Source organism: Lucilia cuprina, chromosome 2 (assembly GCF_022045245.1).
Source record: "Lucilia cuprina isolate Lc7/37 chromosome 2, ASM2204524v1, whole genome shotgun sequence".
Lineage (NCBI taxonomy): Eukaryota > Metazoa > Arthropoda > Insecta > Diptera > Calliphoridae > Lucilia > Lucilia cuprina.
Genome location: NC_060950.1, coordinates 19464413 through 19485714, shown reverse-complemented (window position 1 = coordinate 19485714; position 21302 = coordinate 19464413). Strand labels below are relative to the sequence as shown.

At 31.6% G+C, this 21302-nt stretch overlaps 3 protein-coding genes across 3 annotated transcripts; 1 reads left to right on the top strand and 2 right to left on the bottom strand.

Annotated features, from left to right (window-relative positions):
* Nucleotides 1-990: 990 nt before the first annotated feature.
* LOC111680108 (galectin-4-like) lies at nt 991-2413 on the top strand. The gene is made up of 3 exons (XM_023441730.2): nt 991-1144; nt 1206-1321; nt 1385-2413. The coding sequence occupies exons 1-3, from the start codon at nt 1106-1108 to the stop codon at nt 2295-2297; spliced, it is 1068 nt and encodes a 355-aa protein (XP_023297498.1). The 5' UTR covers nt 991-1105; the 3' UTR covers nt 2298-2413.
* Nucleotides 2414-2659: 246 nt separating this feature from the next.
* On the bottom strand, nt 2660-3169 carry LOC111680104 (ras-like GTP-binding protein RhoL). Its single transcript, XM_023441726.2, has one exon. The coding sequence runs from the start codon at nt 3167-3169 to the stop codon at nt 2660-2662; it is 510 nt and encodes a 169-aa protein (XP_023297494.2).
* A 1031-nt stretch (nt 3170-4200) lies between these two features.
* On the bottom strand, nt 4201-4809 carry LOC111680105 (cell division control protein 42 homolog). The gene is made up of 2 exons (XM_023441727.2): nt 4324-4809; nt 4201-4239 (listed from the first exon to the last, which is right to left on the bottom strand). Exons 1-2 carry the CDS (start codon nt 4807-4809, stop codon nt 4201-4203), a joined length of 525 nt encoding a protein of 174 aa, XP_023297495.2.
* Between the last annotated feature and the right edge of the window lie 16493 nt (nt 4810-21302).

Sequence of the window (21302 nt, the reverse complement as noted above, 5' to 3'; positions counted from 1 at the left end):
AGTCTAGTCTATAGTCTAGTCTATAGTCTAGTCTATAGTCTAGTCTATAGTCTAGTCTATAGTCTAGTCTATAGTCTAGTCTATAGTCTAGTCTATAGTCTAGTCTATAGTCTAGTCTATAGTCTAGTCTATAGTCTAGTCTATAGTCTAGTCTATAGTCTAGTCTATAGTCTAGTCTATAGTCTAGTCTATAGTCTAGTCTATAGTCTAGTCTATAGTCTAGTCTATAGTCTAGTCTATAGTCTAGTCTATAGTCTAGTCTATAGTCTAGTCTATAGTCTAGTCTATAGTCTAGTCTATAGTCTAGTCTATAGTCTAGTCTATAGTCTAGTCTATAGTCTAGTCTATAGTCTAGTCTATAGTCTAGTCTATTCTCTAGTCTATAGTCTAGTCTATAGTCTAGTCTATAGTCTAGTCTATAGTCTAGTCTATAGTCTAGTCTATAGTCTAGTCTATAGTCTAGTCTATAGTCTAGTCTATAGTCTAATCTATAGTCTAGTCTATAGTCTAGTCTATAGTCTAGTCTATAGTCTAGTCTATAGTGTAGTCTATAGTCTAGTCTATAGTAAAGTCTATAGTCTAATCTGTAATCTAGTATATAGTTGGTTAGTTAGTTGGTTAGTTGGTTAGTTGGTTAGTTAGTTGGTTAGTTAGTTGGTTAGTTAGTTAGTTAGTTAGTTAGTTACTTAGTTAGTTAATTAGAGATGTAAATAGTTAATTACCGCACACAATTTATTTACATTTTCAGAGAGAATTACCAGTTATTCAGCCAACCATTTCTCTCCTTAAAGTCCTTTCTTCTAGAACTTCATTAGGTAAAGTTTCGTCTTATTTAGCACAGTTGAAAAAATATTTGGCCCATAGCTTGAAGTTTAAGTTACTTAAAATATTAGTCCTATAATCTAGCTTACATTTGAACTCAATACATTTATCGATAACACAAACATAATGAAAGAATTGAACAAACGATTTTAAAAACATTAAAGCACTCATTTGAAAATTTCTCAAAACTGAAATTTCGAAATCAAAACAAAATTTGAAAACAAATTTTAAGTAATAAACACAATTTTAAGAGCTTCTAATTAAAATTTCAATATTTTCCATCATGCTGGCTTACTGTTTTGGCAAAACTTCGGATTCTACTGTAACTAAGCACAACATATAAAACTTTAAACAATTTTTACTTAAAAAAATCTTTAATTTAGGAATCTTTAAATGCAGACATTGAAGGAGATCCCAAATATCAAAACAATAAACTTGGACGCATACAAGAAGGTTTGTCATTTTTTGTGAGTGGTAATATTCTGCGACATGGAGATCGGTAAGTTTTGGTGAAATTAAGCAAATTTGTTTTCAAATTGAAATGTTTTACTTTTCAACACAGTTTTATCATTGATTTCGGTTTGGATAATGCCAATAAAGATATTGCTCTACGTGTAGCATGTCGGGTATCATCAAATTCTCTAGGACGTAATGCTCGTATTAAACATATTTGGGGTGTAGAGGAAACAAATTCCGCCATACCATTTCGTTTAAATAGTTGCAGTACTTTTGAAATACAAGTATTATTTACTATAGACAATATTCTGATCGCTCTTAATGGTTTGCATATAGCTAAATTCGCCCATCGTCTGCCGTTTCATGATATACGCAGTATAGATATACGTGGCGATATAACCGACGTCCATGTGGAACGTAATATTGTAACAGATTATCCCACACGTCCCGATAAAACACCACATATTGTACGTTTGGGTGGTCGTTATGCTAATACTTCCAATTTAGAGGATCTTGAATCAGAAGCAGATTATTGTGAACTGGCAACAACTGATACGGCAGAACGTTTACTTCCCTTACCCTATTATGCCACCTTTGATAAGGGTTTCTTTGATTTGGGCTATAGTATAGGGGTTAGGGGTCATGTCCGTTTAAATCCTCATACCTTTAAGGTGGCTTTACAGGTGGGACAAAATGTTTGGCCTCAACCAACTATAGCCTTGCTCTTGGAATTTCGTTTTACCCGACAACGTGATGGTGAAACTGGTGAACCTGTTATAGCTCGTAATTCCTTTGCCAATGGTAAATGGACGGGTGAAATAAAATCAGAATTGGCAACTGGTCTACGTCCCGGTGCAGATTTTCATTTGATTGTAGTGCGTGGTAGGAAATCTTTTGAAATTTATATGAATGATAAACCAGTTACCGACTATCCCTATAAAGTGAATCCGAAATATGTTGATACTTGTTTTATAGCGGGCGACATTAAGCTATTTAGTGTGGATATTGAAAGTGATTAAATAGGGATTTTGGTGGACAATTGAAATTTTTTAAAATAATAAAAAAAAAAAAATAGCTGGACTTCAGTTTAAAATATCAAATATTTTTTATTAAAGCTTTAAGTAACTTGGGTTCCGATTATCTCTATAAATTCGTATATCCTAGTACTTTACATGTCTTTTTGTATGAAAAATGTAGGGGCTTGAGAATAATTCATTTTAAATCAGAATTCGTTATATACAGGGCGGTTACTCTGTAACTCGATTCGAAAGAAAAACATTTCGAATTTGTATGTTAAATACATTTTGTTTCGAAAACTTGTTTATTCGAATCAAAATATGGAGTAACCCCAATATTTTTTTATTATACAATTTATTTACTCTTAATTACTGTACAAAACATTTTTTATAGCTTTATCAAATAGTTTCCCAACATTTTTCTTATCAAAATTTAAGCATTTCAAATACCCAACTCGACCATCATAATTTCGACACAGATTTAAAATCTCAATAGATTTAATGTTCCCATTATTAGGAGTTATTTTTGTTAAGAGACGAGTTTTCAAGTTACTCTGTAAAGCCACCAGAAATACTTTAGCACTCGAATCCAACACAGGTCTCAACCATTTATACTTTATCGATTCAAAAGTTCTTCTCTGCATTATATTAAAGCAAAGTAAACAAATGCGTATAACTTCCGAGTTATCTACAGGTAATATCTGTTGAAATTCTTCAATACTAGAGATTTCGTAAAGGGTTATACGATAGCGTCTATGTTGTATAATATGATCATGATAGGCATAGCCGAAATGTAATTGCCATAGATAGGTATCCAATATGTTTGAAGTATTTAAACTTGTATCGCCAATCAGCAAAAATTTCAGTTCTTTCATCTTTATTCTATGATTAATTAAAATGGACTAAACGTACTTATATAAAAGAAGTATTTCAAAATTAATCATTGAAAAAATATAAAATATCGTAAGTAAATATATGTAATTAAGCGAGGCGAAAATGTTTAATCATGATAAATAAGGGTTCGACTTTTGTGGTTATCGGATAAATTTAGATTTGATATAATTGAAAATGGAAAAAGGGTGTGATAACTTGATTTTATATTAAAGTTTGCAGTTTTACCAAACAATGATCTCTTTGTAATATTGAATAGAAGTATATTTGCTGTTATATTAATTTCGCTCTACATCAATATACTAACGGTACAAAATATTGGTCTCATATCCACCTGATTTGATAAAGCTATGTCCCTTCATGCATGTATATCTTATAATCAAAGTATAGGTCATAGCACGTATGTGCTATGCAGTTGTGGAATTAGGTTGTTCAGTGCTTCGGGGATCAATTCTCTTCGTGAGGCTCTACCAAAGGAGCCTAGAGATAAAGACGTAGGCGAACTTATTGGGAATCGATGTGTTTATACTATTTATTTATTTATCTATCTATCTATCTATCTATCTATCTATCTATCTATCTATCTATCTATCTATCTATCTATCTATCTATCTATCTATCTATCTATCTATCTATCTATCTATCTATCTATCTATCTATCTATCTATCTATCTATCTATCTATCTATCTATCTATCTATCTATCTATCTATCTATCTATCTATCTATCTATCTATCTATCTATCTATCTATCTATCTATCTATCTATCTATCTATCTAAATAACTTAATAACATACTTAAGATTCCATGCAACTATCTTTATGTAACACTAAACAATATGTATTGTCGATATTCACTCCACTCAAGCCCCCGGAAGAGGACTTGATCCACGATTCCCTTATAAACACTCGTTCTTAAAATTAATATAAAACTTTATTAAAGTCAATATTTTAATAATATTAAATACAAGAAATTATAACATTTAATTTCAAAATAACATCCCCTTCCCCTCATTTTACTCACACTCTTCACAAACATTTTCACAATCACATCTCTTAAATTTAAAACTTATTTGTATTTGTTCATAAAATTCAATAATTTTCTGTTCATTTTCATTGCGGCCATCTTCATAGAGTACAATTTTAATAGCTTTATCAAATAGATTCTCAACACTATCTAGTCTATTACTCGAACATTCCAAATATTGAACATTTTCATAGTATCGTGAAATCGTTACTCCATCACTGTGACTAACACAGTCCTGTTTTAATTTCGTTAGAATTTGATCACGCAAATCACACTGTAAGCCCACAAGGAATATTCTTGTTTTTGGATTGTGTTGCAGCAATTGCAATATCCATTCATTACGTGCTGTATGTAATGTCTTCCGATCGTTGACATTGAAACAAACAAAATATATATTTTTCATTTCAATATGTTCGGTTAAATGTGATCGCAATTCCTCGACAGTCTCGATTTCGATGACATCAATTATATAACGGATTTCTTCGCTAATGTGATCATGATAGGCCATACCATATTTCAATTTCCAAAGGTATGTATCCAAAAGGGTAGATTTACCCACATTTTTATTGCCCATTAAGAGAAATTTTATTGTCTTCATGTTGTTTAGACTTGTTTTAAATAACTGTTTCAATAGATACAGACACTCATATGGTATAGGATCGAGAAAATATGTATTTTAAAATTATTATTATTACAAATTAATCATAATTATTATCGTTTTTTTCTTTCTTTGATATTTACTGATCTCGATTACTTAAAGAATTTGCGGTCAAAAAGATGACTATATATAAATAGATAATTATATTCTCTAACATCTAAACTTAAACTACAAATGCATAGACATACGATAACAAAGCTCAATAATATAATCTCTTTGATCAGAAAATAACTGATCATTAAATTATTTTTAGATTTTAAACTTTATATTAAAATAAAACCACCATTCTTGATAAAATGTTTTAAAATTTATAGTTTTGACTTAGAATATCCCAGAAAAAATTAAAGTTCTTACTTTTTGGGTGAATAACTTCTTATTTACAAATGTGCTTACAGTTTCTCGGATTTAAACTTGACTGAATAGTGTAACGTGGCAGTTACAATAACCTATATATACAATAGTACATTATACAAAACATTACACATATTAAACATCCCATACGACAAGTACATTATACAAAACGTTACACATTAAACAGTATATAAAACAATTAAGTAGTTTATAATTCCTAACTTGTTTATGTTGATATATGTATAAGTGGTCAGAGTTTTGTAACTAGAGGGAGAGCTAATATTGCCGTTCGAGCTGCACTTGTTACCGAAGTACCTCCCGAATCTAACACAATACCTACTGTAGTAGTGTGAGTTTGTAGAATTGACAATTGTAAGAATCCCCGAATTTTTCTTAAATTCGTAACTAACTCGTGCAGTATTTGGGATTGTACTCTTATTCGAAATCAAGAACCTATGAATACTAATTGACTTCGTGTAATAGTTACGATTGTATTTTTGTCGAAATCAAGAACCTTCGAATTCTTCTTGACTTCGTGTAGTATTTGCGATTGTATTCTTAACTCAAAAACTTCCAAATACTTCATGAATTCGTGTAGTTTTTGCGATTGTATTTCTATTCGATCTTAAGAACCTTCGACTACTTTTGGATTTCGTGTAGTATATGCCATTGTATTCTTAGTTGAACTCAAGAACCTCCAAATATTTCATGACTTCGTGTAGTATTTGCGATTATATTCTTAGTCGAACTCAAGAATCTCCGAATACTTCTTGACTTCATTAAGTATTTGCGATTGTATTCTTAGTCGAAATCAATAAACAACTAATCGTAGACCCTGAAATTAACAGAAACCTCACCAGAATACGGCGATAAAATTCCTTTTCCTCCCACATGTCTAGCTAACGCCGTCAACACCGCCGAATTACCATCGTTCAACGATCACTTCCCGAACAATCATCGTTAAACGATCACTTCCTGAATAAGCATTGTTCAACGATCGCCTTCCGAATAAACATCCTTCAACGATCATCTCCCGATAATCACCATTCTAAAAGTCCTATTAAACAAAATGATGTAATGATATAATTATTAGGTAATATATTCAATAACTACATTAAGTGCATTTATATAGAAGTAAAGGTTAAATATGAGCTTTTCGTTTTAAAAATTGGGAGCAGGGATTACTAAAAAATTGTTTATGCAGAATGATATCGTGATAGTAATGTTTATTATGGAAATATGGACTATCAAGTCATTTTCTAAGAGGGACTTTGTATGCGAGCTATAGTCAGTACGAAAATCGATGCTTCTATTTAGACATATAAAACTAAGTTCTGATGAATTTTTTTTTAAAGATACTGCAACATTTAACATTATTATAAGTTCCAATGCCCTATTATAGGGCTCCTAGATAAAATAATCTATCGTTTTCAGTGATTTTCAATAAAAAAACTTAAGGTAGGTGTAGGAATAATAACACTACACATGGGGTCGACAAACCTGAGAAACCCATAATCTGGTACTACCGGTGGCCAGTTGTCCGCAGGTCTATGCCCTGGCTGGTCAGTTAATTATGGTTTCTTTTTTCACTAAGTGGCTCAACTCAAATTTGAGGGAGTGACTATGTGGTTAGTATAATTAGAATGAGAGTGTCGGATAAATAAAAATTGTGCTCGGTTGAATGGTAATGAATGAGAGATGTCTTATGTAAGTGATACCATTGAATTTTCATTCCTTGACCAAATATGTTCAGGGAAAAACTCTGTTCATACCAAATTTACTGCAGTGTGTTCTCCGTAATTAAGAACAAAGTTCACGGGTTATTTGATGGATTCGTATTTTGGTCCACGAAATAACTTCTTAAGTCAAAATTTTATGTAGAAGAGTATGGATTGGATTGTCTAAACGCACTATATAATGGAACACATAGAGAGAGAATACGGATGGAAAATTTTAAATTTTTTTGAAATGATTCAGAAACAAACAGGTCGCATTAGATCAGGGATGTATTTTTATGTAAACACATACAAAAAAGGCGAAACTGCTGTATCCATCTTACTTTGCCACCTGCGTGTAAGATACACAATGACGCGGTGGTGAGTCTTCAAATAAGTGCGCCAGGTGAGTATGGCAGGTTAGGAAACCTGTTTATCCCTTTTGCTCCTAAAACAAAAATCGCTAGTGGGTCAATTTAAGAAAAAATATATAAATTTTCTGTCAGAATCTCATGAATAGGTTGAGCCTCTGGAAAAGTCACTCAATGACTCGACCATTATATTGCAGCATTTTCACAAGTAATATGATCTGTCAAAATTTTGTGTAGAAGAGTACGGATTAGATTGTCTAAACGCACTATGTAATGAAACACATTGAGAGAGAAAACGGATGGAAAATTTTAAATTTTTTTGAAATGATTCAGAAACAAACAGGTCGCATTAGATCAGGGATGTATTTTTATGTAAACAGATACAAAAAAGGCGAAACTGCTGTATTGATCTTATTTTGCCACCTGCGTGTAAGATACACTATGAGGCGGTGCTGCGTCTTCAAATAAGTGCGCCAGGTGAGTATGGCAGGTTAGGAAACCTGTTTATCCCTTTTGCCTCTAAATAAAAAATCGCTAGTGGGTCAATTTAAGAAAAAATATATAAATTTTCTGTCAGAATCTTATGAATAGGTTGAGCCTCTGGAAAAGTCACTCAATGATTCGACCATTTTATTGTGTTATAAACTCCAAAGATATTATGATACGATATCGAAATTATCCTGTCTGTTCTGTAAACATGTCTGTTCCAACGTGAATACAGTTTGTCTCTTTGGAAGATTGCATTTCTGATATAATTATTGAAGCATGCTTTATTTCTGAAATTCCTTGCAACCATTTTTAGAAGCACAGTTTTGGTAAAAACTTGTTCCAAGATGATTTCCAAAAACTTTAGTAGATCATCGATAGATGGCATATAGTAAATATATTCTTAATCCAAAAGCGACAATCGTTTAAAAACGAATTTTTATATTTTTTCTCGTTTTCAAACCGAGTATACAAATCTAGTCGAAAGTAAATCGAATTAATTTTATTAAAATAAGTCAAATAATTATTTTTTGGGGGTTTTTAATACAATTCATTTTTATTTAAAATATATATATTTTTCTGAATTTTACGTTAAAATAAAAGTTCGATTTACAGAACAGACTATTTTTTTTACTTGTTAGTGATCATTTAATAATTGCAGTGTAAAAGCATTTATCGTTGACACTAATACATTTCAATATTTTAGGTTTGTGTCTAAGCTAAAGAAAGCTTTTCTAAAAAAGCTTTAGATCTATAATAAATGATCGATGAGTACAGAATATATAACTTCTTTAAAATACATACTTTCTAAAATCAAAATAATTTAAGTTTTTTTTCGATCAATAATGTTTAATTTTAATGATTATTTTTCTTAAAAGTTCTCTCATGATTCCACTTGAAAATTATTTATGCAATTATTTAACCTCATATTTTAAACATAATTAAATAATAATTATTCTGCAAATAATTACCTGAAGCAAATACCTTTTTTTAATATACATAATTATTTTCTTTATAATTCTGATAAAATTTGCCACCATATAAATAGTTCCGGATTTTTAGAATAACGAGTAATATCTTAAATGCAACGAGTCAGTAAAGAGAATGCAACTATTAATTCTTAGTTCCGTTTTTGGCAATAAACCATTAAATTTTTAATGAATTATGTAAATGAAAAAAAAAAAAACATTTTAATTATTATTTTACAATGCAAAAAGTCATTTAAAATAATCATCTTAATTAAAACATGCATAATGCATTAAATTAAAATACACTTAGAGAAAGAATGAAAACAACAAAAAACTACAAATAAAAAACAACTTAAAAACTCTGACTTAATTTGAGCAAAATTGTTGATTCTTTTTATCATAATTCTAGTGACTTTTTTGTTATCGCTTTTTATATTTATTTTTTTTTTATTCAATATTTCATTGTAAGTTTAGCAATAAAAAACATTTTTAAAACGAAGAAATAAATAAAAGAATGTGTATGACTACTTTAACTTAAATACTGTCACTTATGCGCCACGCATTTTTAAACATTTTTTAATATGAAACATTTTAAATCATAACAGAGTAACAGCCAGTGCCAGTGGACTTAAACATAACTCTGTTCCAATCTACTCTTAAAATCAACCAAGAAAATATGAGTAAATAATAATGATGATGCGTACCAGCGAGTTGGCCAACCAATGGACGTTATGTCAGGCATGTGGAACGAAAGATGCCCCTCAAACATACATACATACATTCATATGTCTATGCTGTACTTGTGTTACTCGAATTTGCTGTTGCACTGCACGTTCAACAATAAATAATAAAATTAATGCATACATTTCATCATCGTCATCATTGTCCTCCTCATCATCATAAAGGAGTTCTGTTTATGTTTCAGTTTATTTAACTTTTTGTATTTTTTTTTATTCTGTGACAATCGAAAAAAAATTATAAACAGTCAATATACAATTGAATATTGTGCCTGCATTTGGGTTGCATTCATATCCATACATACATTTATACATAATATATGTATTTGAGACTTATGAAAAAATTTGTTGATGCCTGTTGATACGATTTGAAAATATTTTCAAGTTCAGTTCAGCAATAATTTTTATTGGTTTTTATTTTTTTATGTGATTTTTTTTCTTAAATTATATTAAAATTCAGTGTGTTTAATTCCATAAAGTGTTGGCTGCTATCAAGCTTCTAAGAAGATTGCAATTTTTTTCGGTTTTTGAAAGTTGCATGTGTCTTTTAAACCAGTATTGTAAAAACACTCTCTAGTTCATAAAATATAGATCCTTTTGGGCAACTGAATTTTAGACTATTCTAAAGTCCATACTATATATTACACTCTGTAGACCGTGCTATAGTTTAGACAATAGATTATTCTACAGACCAGGCTATAAATTCAGACTGTAGAATGTTCTATAGTCCAGACTGTAGACTATAGTACTGCTTAGAGACTAAACTGTCCAAACAATAGGCAGTTCTATTATAGTCTAGGCTAAAGACAGTTCTATAGTCCAGAATATAGACAGTTCTATAGTCCAGACTATAGACAGTTCTATAGTCCAGACTATAGACAGTCTATAGTCCAGACTATAGACAGTCTATAGTCCAGACTATAGACAGTTCTATAGTCCAGACTAAAGACAGATCTATAGTCCAGACTATAGATAGTTCTATAGTCCAGACTATAGACAGTTCTATAGTCCAGGTTATAGACTGTTCTACAGTCCAGACTATATACAGTTCTATAGTTCAGACTATAATTCTAATTCTAATTCTATATTCCAAACTATAGACAGTTCTATAGTCCAGACTATAGACAATTCTATATACCAAACTATAGAACAGTACTATAGTCCAGACTATAGACAGTTCTATAGTCCAGACTATAGACAGTTCTATAGTCTAGACTATAGACAGTTCTATAGTCTAGACTATAGACAGTTCTATAGTCTAGACTATAGACAGTTCTATAGTCTAGACTGTAGACAGTTCTATAGTCTAGACTGTAGACAGTTCTATAGTCTAGACTATAGACAGTTCTATAGTCTATAGTCTAGACTATAGACTGTTCTATAGTACAGACTATAGATAGTTCTATAGTCCAGACTATAGACAGTTCTATAGTCCAGGTTATAGACTGTTCTGCAGTCCAGACTATATACAGTTGTATAGTTCAGACTATAATTCTAATTCTATATTCCAAACTATAGACAGTTCTATAGTCCAGACTATAGACAATTCTATATACCAAACTATAGAACAGTACTATAGTCCAGACTATAGACAGTTCTATAGTCCAGACTATAGACAGTTCTATAGTCTAGACTATAGACAGTTCTATAGTCTAGACTATAGACAGTTCTATAGTCTAGACTATAGACAGTTCTATAGTCTAGACTGTAGACAGTTCTATAGTCTAGACTATAGACAGTTCTATAGTCTATAGTCTAGACTATAGACTGTTCTATAGTACAGACTATAGACAGTTCTATAGTCCAGACTATAGACAGTCCAGATTATAGACAGTTCTGTAGTCCAGACTATAGACAGTTCTATAGTCAAGACTATGGACAGTTCTATAGTCCAGACTATAGACAGTTCTATAGTCCAGACTATAAACAGTTCTATAGTCCAGACTATAGACAGTTCTATAGTCCAGACTATAGACAGTTCTATAGTCCAGACTATAGACAGTTCTATAGTCCAGACTATAGATAGTTCTATAGTCCAGACTATAGACAGTTCTATAGTCCAGACTATAGACAGTTCTATAGTCCAGACTATAAAAAGTTCTATAGTCCAGTTCTATAGTCTAGACTATAGACAGTTCTGTAGTCCAGACTATGGACAGTTCTATAGTCAAGACTATGGACAGTTCTATAGTCCAGACTATAGACAGTTCTATAGTTCAGACTATAGACAGTTCTATAGTCCAGACTATAGACAGTTCTATAGTCCAGACTATAGACAGTTCTATAGTCCAGACTATAGACAGTTCTATAGTCCAGACTATGACAGTTCTATAGTCCAGACTATAGACAGTTCTGTAGTCCAGACTATAGACAGTTCTATAATCCAGACTATAGACAGTTCTATAGTCCAGACTATAGACAGTTCTATAGTCCAGACTATAGACAGTTCTATAGTCCAGACTATAGACAGTTCTATAGTCCAGACTATAGACAGTTCTATAGTCCAGACTATAGACAGTTCTATAGTCCAGACTATAGACAGTTCTATAGTCCAGACTATAGACAGTTCTATAGTCCAGACTATAGACAGTTCTATAGTCCAGACTATAGACAGTTCTATAGTCCAGACTATAGACAGTTCTATAGTCCAGACTATAGACAGTTCTATAGTCCAGACTATAGACAGTTCTAAAGTCCAGACTATAGACAGTTCTATAGTCAAGACTATAGACAGTTCTATAGTGCAGACTATAGACAGTTCTATAGTGCAGACTATAGACACTTCTATAGTCCAGACTATAGACAGTTCTATAGTCCAGACTATAGACAGTTCTATAGTCCAGGCTATAGACAGTTCTATAGTCCAGACTATATACAGTTCTATAGTCCAGACTATAGACAGTTCTATAGTCCAGACTATAGACAGTTCTATAGTCCAGACTATAGACAGTTCTATAGTCCAGACTTTAGATTGTTCTGTAGTCCAGACTATAGATTGTTCTGAAATCCAGACTTTGGATTATAGGCTATGCAATTATAGAAGCGAACTTTGCATTCGTGTTGACTTGTGTTAAACAAAAACTTTTACTGTTGTGCTTTTTATTGATCATAATAAGACTAAACAAATACGGACCATATTCGAAGTTGACTTCATTTTTAAGAAAAAATCATATTTAAAGAAAAAAACTTAAAAAGCCGCCTCTTTAAATATGTGGACTTTCAATGGAGTTTCTTTGGTATAATGTATTTTTTTCAATATGGTACCATTTATTTATTTGTGATTAATGCATAAATTTCAACATCCTTGAGAACTGTATGATTTTTATTGGATGGATCTGATGATTTGATCTAAGGTAGCTCAAGCAACAAGACTGTGTGGATATCTGAAAATATATAAACATATATGAGTTTGTTTTGTCTCATATAAACAAACATATGTCAACTGTCTTGCTAAACACATGTAGACATAAATGTCAGATGTCGCTTGTGACTCTTTTTCTTACATTTGCTGCTTGAATTGCGTTTTCTTTTCTTTTTATTCATCATTTTCAAATAGACCATAATCATGTGGTCCGTTTATATGAAGTGTGTAGTAGATTTGGTTTATTATTAACGGCCGTAACAATACTAGCAGACGTTTATATGTATGTTTTGGTAATACAAACATAAAAGACAGACATGTAGTCAGAGATAGTATAAGCAGTCCATCATTTAGTCATAATTGTAAAGCATCATCATAATAATCATCCTCCACGTCATCAGCATCACCGTCACAAAATAGCAGCAGTATTAAATTTAAAGTTTCAGTTATTTAAGTAGACTTTTTTATGACCTATTTTACTGTTTGATAAAAATTTTATTTTTTTGTATTTCCTCTAAAATTTCATAAATGATAGTTAATATTTGATTCGATTAAATATAATTAAAAAACATGAAACTGTTATTTAGGAAAAAAATTTTGAAGTTGGTTCTTATTTGATTTATATCTATATCACTGAATTATTTTGTTGGGTTTAAAAATTACATATAGGGTATAACTATTAACGGCTACATATAACATTTTTATTTATATCACTCATTCTTTTGTTGATTTTTTTCTATATATAAATATATTTTTTTACAACAATTTTATCATGACCATTTATTTTATCGATTATCAGTTTTAATAAATCGCAAAAATATTGTTTATTACTCGTAGATGCAGCAGCTACCACTAGTTAACTGCTGCTTTTGCAGCAATATTTGTGGCAATTGCTACTTTATTACGACTGCTGCAGCTACTACTCCTAAGTATCTGAAGTTTAAGTTTTTTTCTGTCATTTATTTATTTTTTCCTTTAGCTTTTCAGATTTTTGATTTAGTACAACAAGAGTTTTTCAGAATTGTTTTTCTCGTAGTTTTTAGACTTAGAGGCAATATTCAATATGGACATATACGCATGTTTTAATGACATTTCATTTGACATTTATGACTTGTGTCTGTGGTTATTTTGTGTCAGTATTTGTTAGAGTTTTTATAGGTGTGTGTATATTTCTGAGCAAAGATAGATATTGTTGCTAGATGTCAGAATTGATTTCTTAAGGTTTTTTTTGTTTGTTTTTAAAGTATTTAAGTTTTAAAATTTTATAGATATTTTCTGTTCTATTTAATTGTTTATCATTATATGAAACACTTAAAGAATATAATGACTTACTTTAAGTGAATATCTGTAGAAAAATCACATAGTCCTTGCTATTTGTCTCAGTGTAAATAAATAGATAGATAGATAGATAGATAGATAGATAGATAGATAGATAGATAGATAGATAGATAGATAGATACATAGATAGATAGAAAGATAGATAGATAGATAGATAGATAGATAGATAGATAGATAGATAGATAGATAGATAGATAGATAGATAGATAGATAGATAGATAGATAGATAGATACAAATACAGATAAATACAAATACATGTATGCCATGTATGTAGAGAACATGTATGCCATGTCCAGTAGAGAACGTACAAAAACTTGATGACAATTCTTCGGTGGAGTGTCATAATGTCCGTAGACCTTATGACACACTAAATTAAGTCATAATGTCCATGGACGTTTTGACAATTTCATAAGAGTCACAATGTCTACGAGCAATTCCCCCGGGGGCATGCTATCCCGGGGTAAAGAGGTGCTACCAATACCTCTAATCTGCCGGCTGGTCAGTTGGTTGAGGTTCCATCGGGATCCACGTAGTGGCTGTGGTTTAATACCCAAAATCGCGGGGAGAGAATGCTGGTTTAAGGACTGATATATCCTATACCTAATGGGTTGGATAAATCTCTCTTCGAACAGATTTGTGTACAAAGCAGCATATGCTGGATTCCTAAACCCGATCGGTATCTCTTACCGTTCGTGTAGTGGGACGCCAGTATATGCTGGGGAATTGTCAGGTCAGTATTCAATGGTTGCCTATAATCCCGTAGATCGATCGGGAGTCTCCATATATTGGAGATTAGTACTGATTCAGAATGCCTTTTTACGCTTCGGGGAAGTTTTTCAGTGCTGTTACCATCTCAACAGGATATATTGATTCATGCTGCTCGACTATTTGTCGGGGCAATTATTGGAATTAATTGACTTTGTTACATTGATCGGTTCATAAAAGAGGGATCCTGATCAATTTTGTTGGGTATTTCGGGCTACCAAATATGTCTCTAGGTGCTATTGCCAAAACAACAGAGACATCTCAGTAGTGTGGCTGCGTGGGCTTTAAGAGGTTAAGGAATGCATTGGAATGGGTTAATATATTATGGAGATTGCATTTTAAATAATGCAGTTCTTTCATAACATCATAAAGGGTGGTCACTTCCGCATTGGCGGAAGATTTCACCTGATGTTGGGACTTGTCACCCCCTTCTATCGACTTTAGACCAGTGATTGCTTTTTCCTTGTCGCGGTACACATTGGGGATTTAATCCTGTCATTCCGCAACGGGGCTGTTATGGCAAGAGATTAGATAGCTCGTACATGGACCGGACATCTATGTGCAAAAATTGCTACCTGAGTTCTTCATTGAGAAATTCAGGGGCGCATTGTGAACCGTCTTTAGTCTACCCAGTGGATGAAAAAGACCACCGTGAGATGAGGCCGTCAAGGCAGGTGCTCACGTTAATTTTTCGACATTCATTGTCCATGGGCAATGGAACATAAAGTCTATTAATTTCAAAGAGTCCATAAAAATGCGTTATGTTTAAACATTTCTAATTTTGTTAAAACTTTTGTTTCGTATTGCTATATACGAATTATCTATAACATTATATTTTTGAAAGTGTTTTTTTTTATTTAATATTAAACAAATTGTTTAATGTATTACGTTCCATGTGATTTATAAGACTCTAGTGTATTAATATAACACTCCAAAATAATTTTTAATTTGTTGCTGCACCTTTAATAGTCAATGTTTATTTTTATGTGCAAATTTTCAGTTAACATGAACATGTATATACTGGTTTTAAAAACTTTTTTTCAAATTAATTTAATAAAAATTAATTATCTTAAACATATCCATAATAATTAAAGATACTTAATTTGTATATATATAAACAAATACAATTACAAACTAAAACCATACGCATGCGCCTTATAACTTCATCATAACTGTCATGATAAGGATGACAAATATCAATTTTTGTGACAGTTTACAAAATATTATTAACGTTGCAAGAATTTTATTAATTCAATAAAATTGTTTCTTTCGTTTGGGTTAGTCTTTTTTATTGCCTTTATAAACTTACATATTCTGCTATTAATCGCAAAAATTGTTTTTTGACAGCCCCCCAAAAAGAAGAAAACAAAAAGATATTTAATTAAAAATGCATAAAAATGCAATGTTATGCATTTAAGCGTGGAATAATGTGACGTAACATAACATACAAGAAAAGTTGAAAAAATTGTATAAAATATAAAAATTCATTTAAAATTTCAGCGTTTCAAAAATATCAAAACGAGTAAAGATCATATTTGGGCCTGCTATTAATCAAACGGCCAATTAATTATGCGTATGAATGAATGTTTGTTTGTATGTACATATGTATGTATATACGAATCCATATGTACGCATATTTGCTCACATCTCAAATAATTAAAAGAATTTAATCATTTAATAAATAATGAAGTCTTGAATATAGAAAAGACTATTACCTAGACTAAAACTATAGAAACTATATTTGAAACTGTAGATTATAGTTTCAAATATGTAATAGGATATAGACTTTACTACTATTTGAAACTATAGACTATAATTTGAAATATGTAATAGGATATAGACTTTACTACAGTCGAGACTATAATATATTCCATAGTTAATCTATAGTTTAGACAATAGTTAAAATATTAAGTTATTTTGTAGTCGAGACCATAGCCTATTCTGTAGATGATACTAAAGTCTAATTTATAATTGAGATTATTGTAAATTATATAATCAATCTATAGTCGGGTCTATTGTCGATATATTAGTCTATTTTATAGTTGAGGTTACAGTCCAATCTATGGACGACATCAAGCTATATAAAATCAAAATTGCTGACTATTTTATAGACGATATTACACTTTTATATAATATACGAAACTGCAATGTGGGTTATCGACAGTCAGATCTTATAGTCAAGACTTAAGACTATTATATAGTCAAACATATTTCATATATGTATATAGAACTATAGTTTATTCTATAAGTTCAAATATAATCTTGTAGTCAAGAGTGTAGTAAAAGCTTTATTTTATTCTTGTGACGACAGTCTATTCTATATGATCGACTATAGATTCTATAGTGGTCTTTTCATCCACTGGGTAGACTTGAGAACGGTCTACCAATTTATGTAGATTGGCTTTGACCGGTCCATTCACAAGTACTTTGCTGGAGTACTCGAGCTATCTAATCTCTGACCATTGGATGGCCTCTGTTGATTCGGCAACAGCACCTAGATACGTAACCGGTGGACCGAAGTACGATCCATCAATAAGCCGTAGACATTGTTATTACTCACAGGGACACACTGTGGTAATTCTGATATGAACAGATCAACTCTGAACATATCTGGACAAGGAAGGAAAATTCAATGGTATCATATAAATATGAAACCTTTCATCCATCATCATTCAACCCAGCACACATCTCATTCATACGACACATTCATAAGAGACACATTCATTAGGTAGACGGATGGGGTAAGGCCCGCTGAACCTCACATTCATCCCGTACCATATACAACGTACCAACGCTTAGTCTCACAGTCACTCCTCTTTGTATCTGTTGTTTTCGGCAACGGCACCGAACTTATCTCGAAATATTGACTTTATCATGCACTCAACTTATCCCGAAATATTGACTTTATCATGCATCAGTATTTTAACCGCCACTTACCTACCCGCGAATTTGGGTTTAAACCACAGCCACTACGTGGATCCCGAAGGAACCTCAACCAACTGACCAGCCAGGACATAGTCCTGCGGGCAACTGGCCACCCGTAGTACCAGATTATGCGGTGCTCTGGTGTGACCTCTGTCAATCTATGCAAGGACTAAGCTAAGCTTTTCAAGGCCAGACTGGAGGTATTGGCTACCTCTTTATACCCCAGAATTGCAGTAATACCAAGGCGGAGGTCTCGCCAAGGTAACATGCCCCCGGGGGAAAGGCTTGTTCAAACAGTCCACTTTGTATGCTAGACTCAATAGGAAAGCTTTTCAAAAGTGTAATCCTCAAAAGACTAGAGAGCGAAATATTAAATTCTGGGCGGCTTATCTAACAGCTTTTATGGTTTTCGTAAAGGACGAAGGAAAGTAAATGCGAAAAAAGAAAGCAAATTTGAGCGATTAGACATGCTACACGTCTTCAATAGTGTAAAATGGAAAGTAGTTAACAATTATTTAAGAAACAAAGAAATAAATGGATATCTCTATAACATAATAGATGACTACCTTAAAAACAGAACTTGTAATCAAACGAATCAATAAATGCTATTAAAAAGCACCAGATAACGGTTGGAGTGCCACATCTTGAAAACATGGACATCCAACTTAAACGAAACCTATGTTAACTGGAAGTGCAACTTGATGTTGCAATGAACGGCTAAATCTCTAATCCGAATTATGTCAAATATTGAAGGACCTAAGTCAGAAACTAGGAAGCTGATAAACAGCGTCGTGTATTTATAACAATTTTATGAAGCGATCAGTTTTGCGTTGGCATTAAGCTTAAAATATAGAATAAATGAAATACAAAAGCCTCAAAGAAATAGTGCATTAGGGGTAATATCGGCTTATCGAACAGTGTCTACAGCTGCAGCATTAGTGTTCGCAGGTATTCCACCAATTAACCTCTTAGCCATAGAGAGAGGATAAATATACAAACCAACAAGCAAAATAGATCTCACTATTAACAACATAACAAGAAAAGAGAAAGTGAAATGCATACGACAAAATACTCATATTTATCTATTAAGTAAATGTCAAGAAAGATGGCGACAAGAGGAAGGTGCAGGTCCCGGCCACCTAGAAGGGGATATACGGACCTTAGACATATAAGTCTATTCAACTAAAGACTCTGCTATAGCCTTAAACTCCTTTACTGCTCTGCCATGTACTGACAGACTTATTTACTGCAATATTTTTACAAACTTATGCAGTTTTTATATTTCGGCTTATTTTGGGTTGTGGTTGTCATGGTGAGCAATTAAAATGTTGTTTTTTTTTTGCACAAAATTTTTGGCTTTTTATAAGCTGATAAAAAAAAACTTTTTGGTTTAATACTCATATGATGACGATATTTGATCTTGCTGTTGTTAATTTTGGGTGTCTTTTCTTATGGTTTTTAAACGAATAGTCTACAATTGAGAGCTGGGTGCCGAAACTTCAGAAAGTCTTTATATACATACACAGCGTAGAAAGACTTAAAACCTGAGCTGTATGTCAAGTGACAACGCAGCATGGATGGATGGCGTCTGTTTGAAAATGTTTTTTTTTTAAATATATTTTTCGTTAATATTTGGTTGTTGTCTTATGTCTTGTATAATTACAGGTATTTTTGATGTTTTATTTTTTACAAATATTTATATATATTTATTTTTCTTTGCAGACATATTTAAACCTTTTTTTTAATAATTCTTCTGTTGGTTGCTTAAATGTTAATTATGAATTTCATATTTTTAATGCATGTATGCATGTCTTTACTCTGCATGTAATTTGTCAGTTTTGTTGTTGTGCTGTTTTCTTATTTTATCGATTGTGTTGCGTTCTTTATGATTTTGTTACTTTTAGCTGTTTTAAGCATTATAATTTGTTAAGATTTTGTGATCATTATGATCATTGTGACATTGACATTTAGTTTTTTTTTTGTTAAAAATTTTGTTAGTGCGTTTAGGTTTTTGTGGTTTAAGTGTTTGTTGCATGAATTTTTTGAATTTTTAATGAATCGTATGCGTTTGAATTTTAAAATACATATTTTTGCAAAAAAAAAATTAATATTCGTTATGAAATTTTCACACCACTTCAAGAAATGTTAATATTCTTTTTTTTTTTTTTGAGAGAAATGTTTTAAAATGATTTAATATCTTTATTATACTAAACATATAGTTATTATAAATGATACATCTGCTTTTTATTGGCAGGTGTATGAAAGTTTAATAAATATGTTGTTATAATATTTTTGGTAAATATTAAAAATTTTTTTTTTAATTACTAGTTATGATATGGTATCAGTTTTATAGTCTATTATTAATGTGTAAAATTAAGTTTTTAATTATTTTATCATATTTATACTTAAAATATGAAAAAAGTTTAATTTAAGATGATATGGAATGTATTTTCACAGTTTCACTTTATCTTTAACCATGATAATTTAATAACAATTTTAATTAGGTTTGTAAACTATGTCGCTTTTTTTTTGAAAGCCGACAAATTTTTAACCCAGCTTTTATAAGAATAATTTTTTAAAGTAAGATGTTATAGTTGTTACTATAGAAGAGCTTGAGATTTATAATAGTCTTGAATCTAAAGTGCAGTATAGTTACAGTATAGCTTGAGTTACAGAACTATACACAACTGTATATAGTCTATAGTTCGGAAGGTATAATAGTCTATTATCTGGACTATAGAGGAGTCTAGGCTGAGCTATAGTATAATCTAGAACTTGGACTATAGAGTAATAGAGCATGGACTATAGAATAGTCTATAGTCTGGTCTATAGAAAAGCCTATTGTGTGGAATATAGAATAGTCTCTAGTTTGGATGAAAGATCCGTCTCATGCCTGCACTATTAAATAGTATATAGTCTGAGCTATAGAAAAGTCTATAATCATTATAGAACAGTATATAATCTGGACTATAAAACACTCTATAGTCTGAACTATAGAACAGTCTATATTATGGAATATAGAACATTCTATGGTGTGGACTTTAGAACAGTCCATGGTGTGGACTATAGAACAGTCTATAGTCTGGACTATAGAACAGTCTATAGTCTGGACTATAGAACAGTCTATAGTCTGGACTATAGAACAGTCTATAGTCTGGACTATGAAACAGCCTATAGTCTGGAATATAGAACAGTCTATAGCCTTAACCATAGAACTGTCTATAGTCTGGACCATAGAACAGTCTATAGTCTGGACTGGACTAAAGAACAGTCTTTAGCCTTAACCATAGAATAGTCTATAGCCTAGTCTGAACTATAGAACAGTCTATAGTCTGGACTATAGAACAGTCTATAGTCTGGACTATAGAACAGTCTATAGTCTGGACTATAGAACAGTCTATAGTCTGGACTATAG

Excerpts from the sequence above, each read along its gene's own strand:
- LOC111680108 (XM_023441730.2), top strand. The coding sequence starts at position 1,106 with ATGCTGGCTTACTGTTTTGGCAAAACTTCGGATTCTACT. Across the intron at positions 1,145-1,205 it reads GCAAAACTTCGGATTCTACT|GAATCTTTAAATGCAGACAT; the intron begins GTAACTAAGCAC and ends TCTTTAATTTAG. Across the intron at positions 1,322-1,384 it reads ATTCTGCGACATGGAGATCG|TTTTATCATTGATTTCGGTT; the intron begins GTAAGTTTTGGT and ends TTTTCAACACAG.
- LOC111680104 (XM_023441726.2), bottom strand. The coding sequence starts at position 3,169 with ATGAAAGAACTGAAATTTTTGCTGATTGGCGATACAAGTTTAAATACT.
- LOC111680105 (XM_023441727.2), bottom strand. The coding sequence starts at position 4,809 with ATGAAGACAATAAAATTTCTCTTAATGGGCAATAAAAATGTGGGTAAA. Across the intron at positions 4,240-4,323 it reads TTGATAAAGCTATTAAAATT|AGATGTGATTGTGAAAATGT; the intron begins GTACTCTATGAA and ends TTTAAATTTAAG.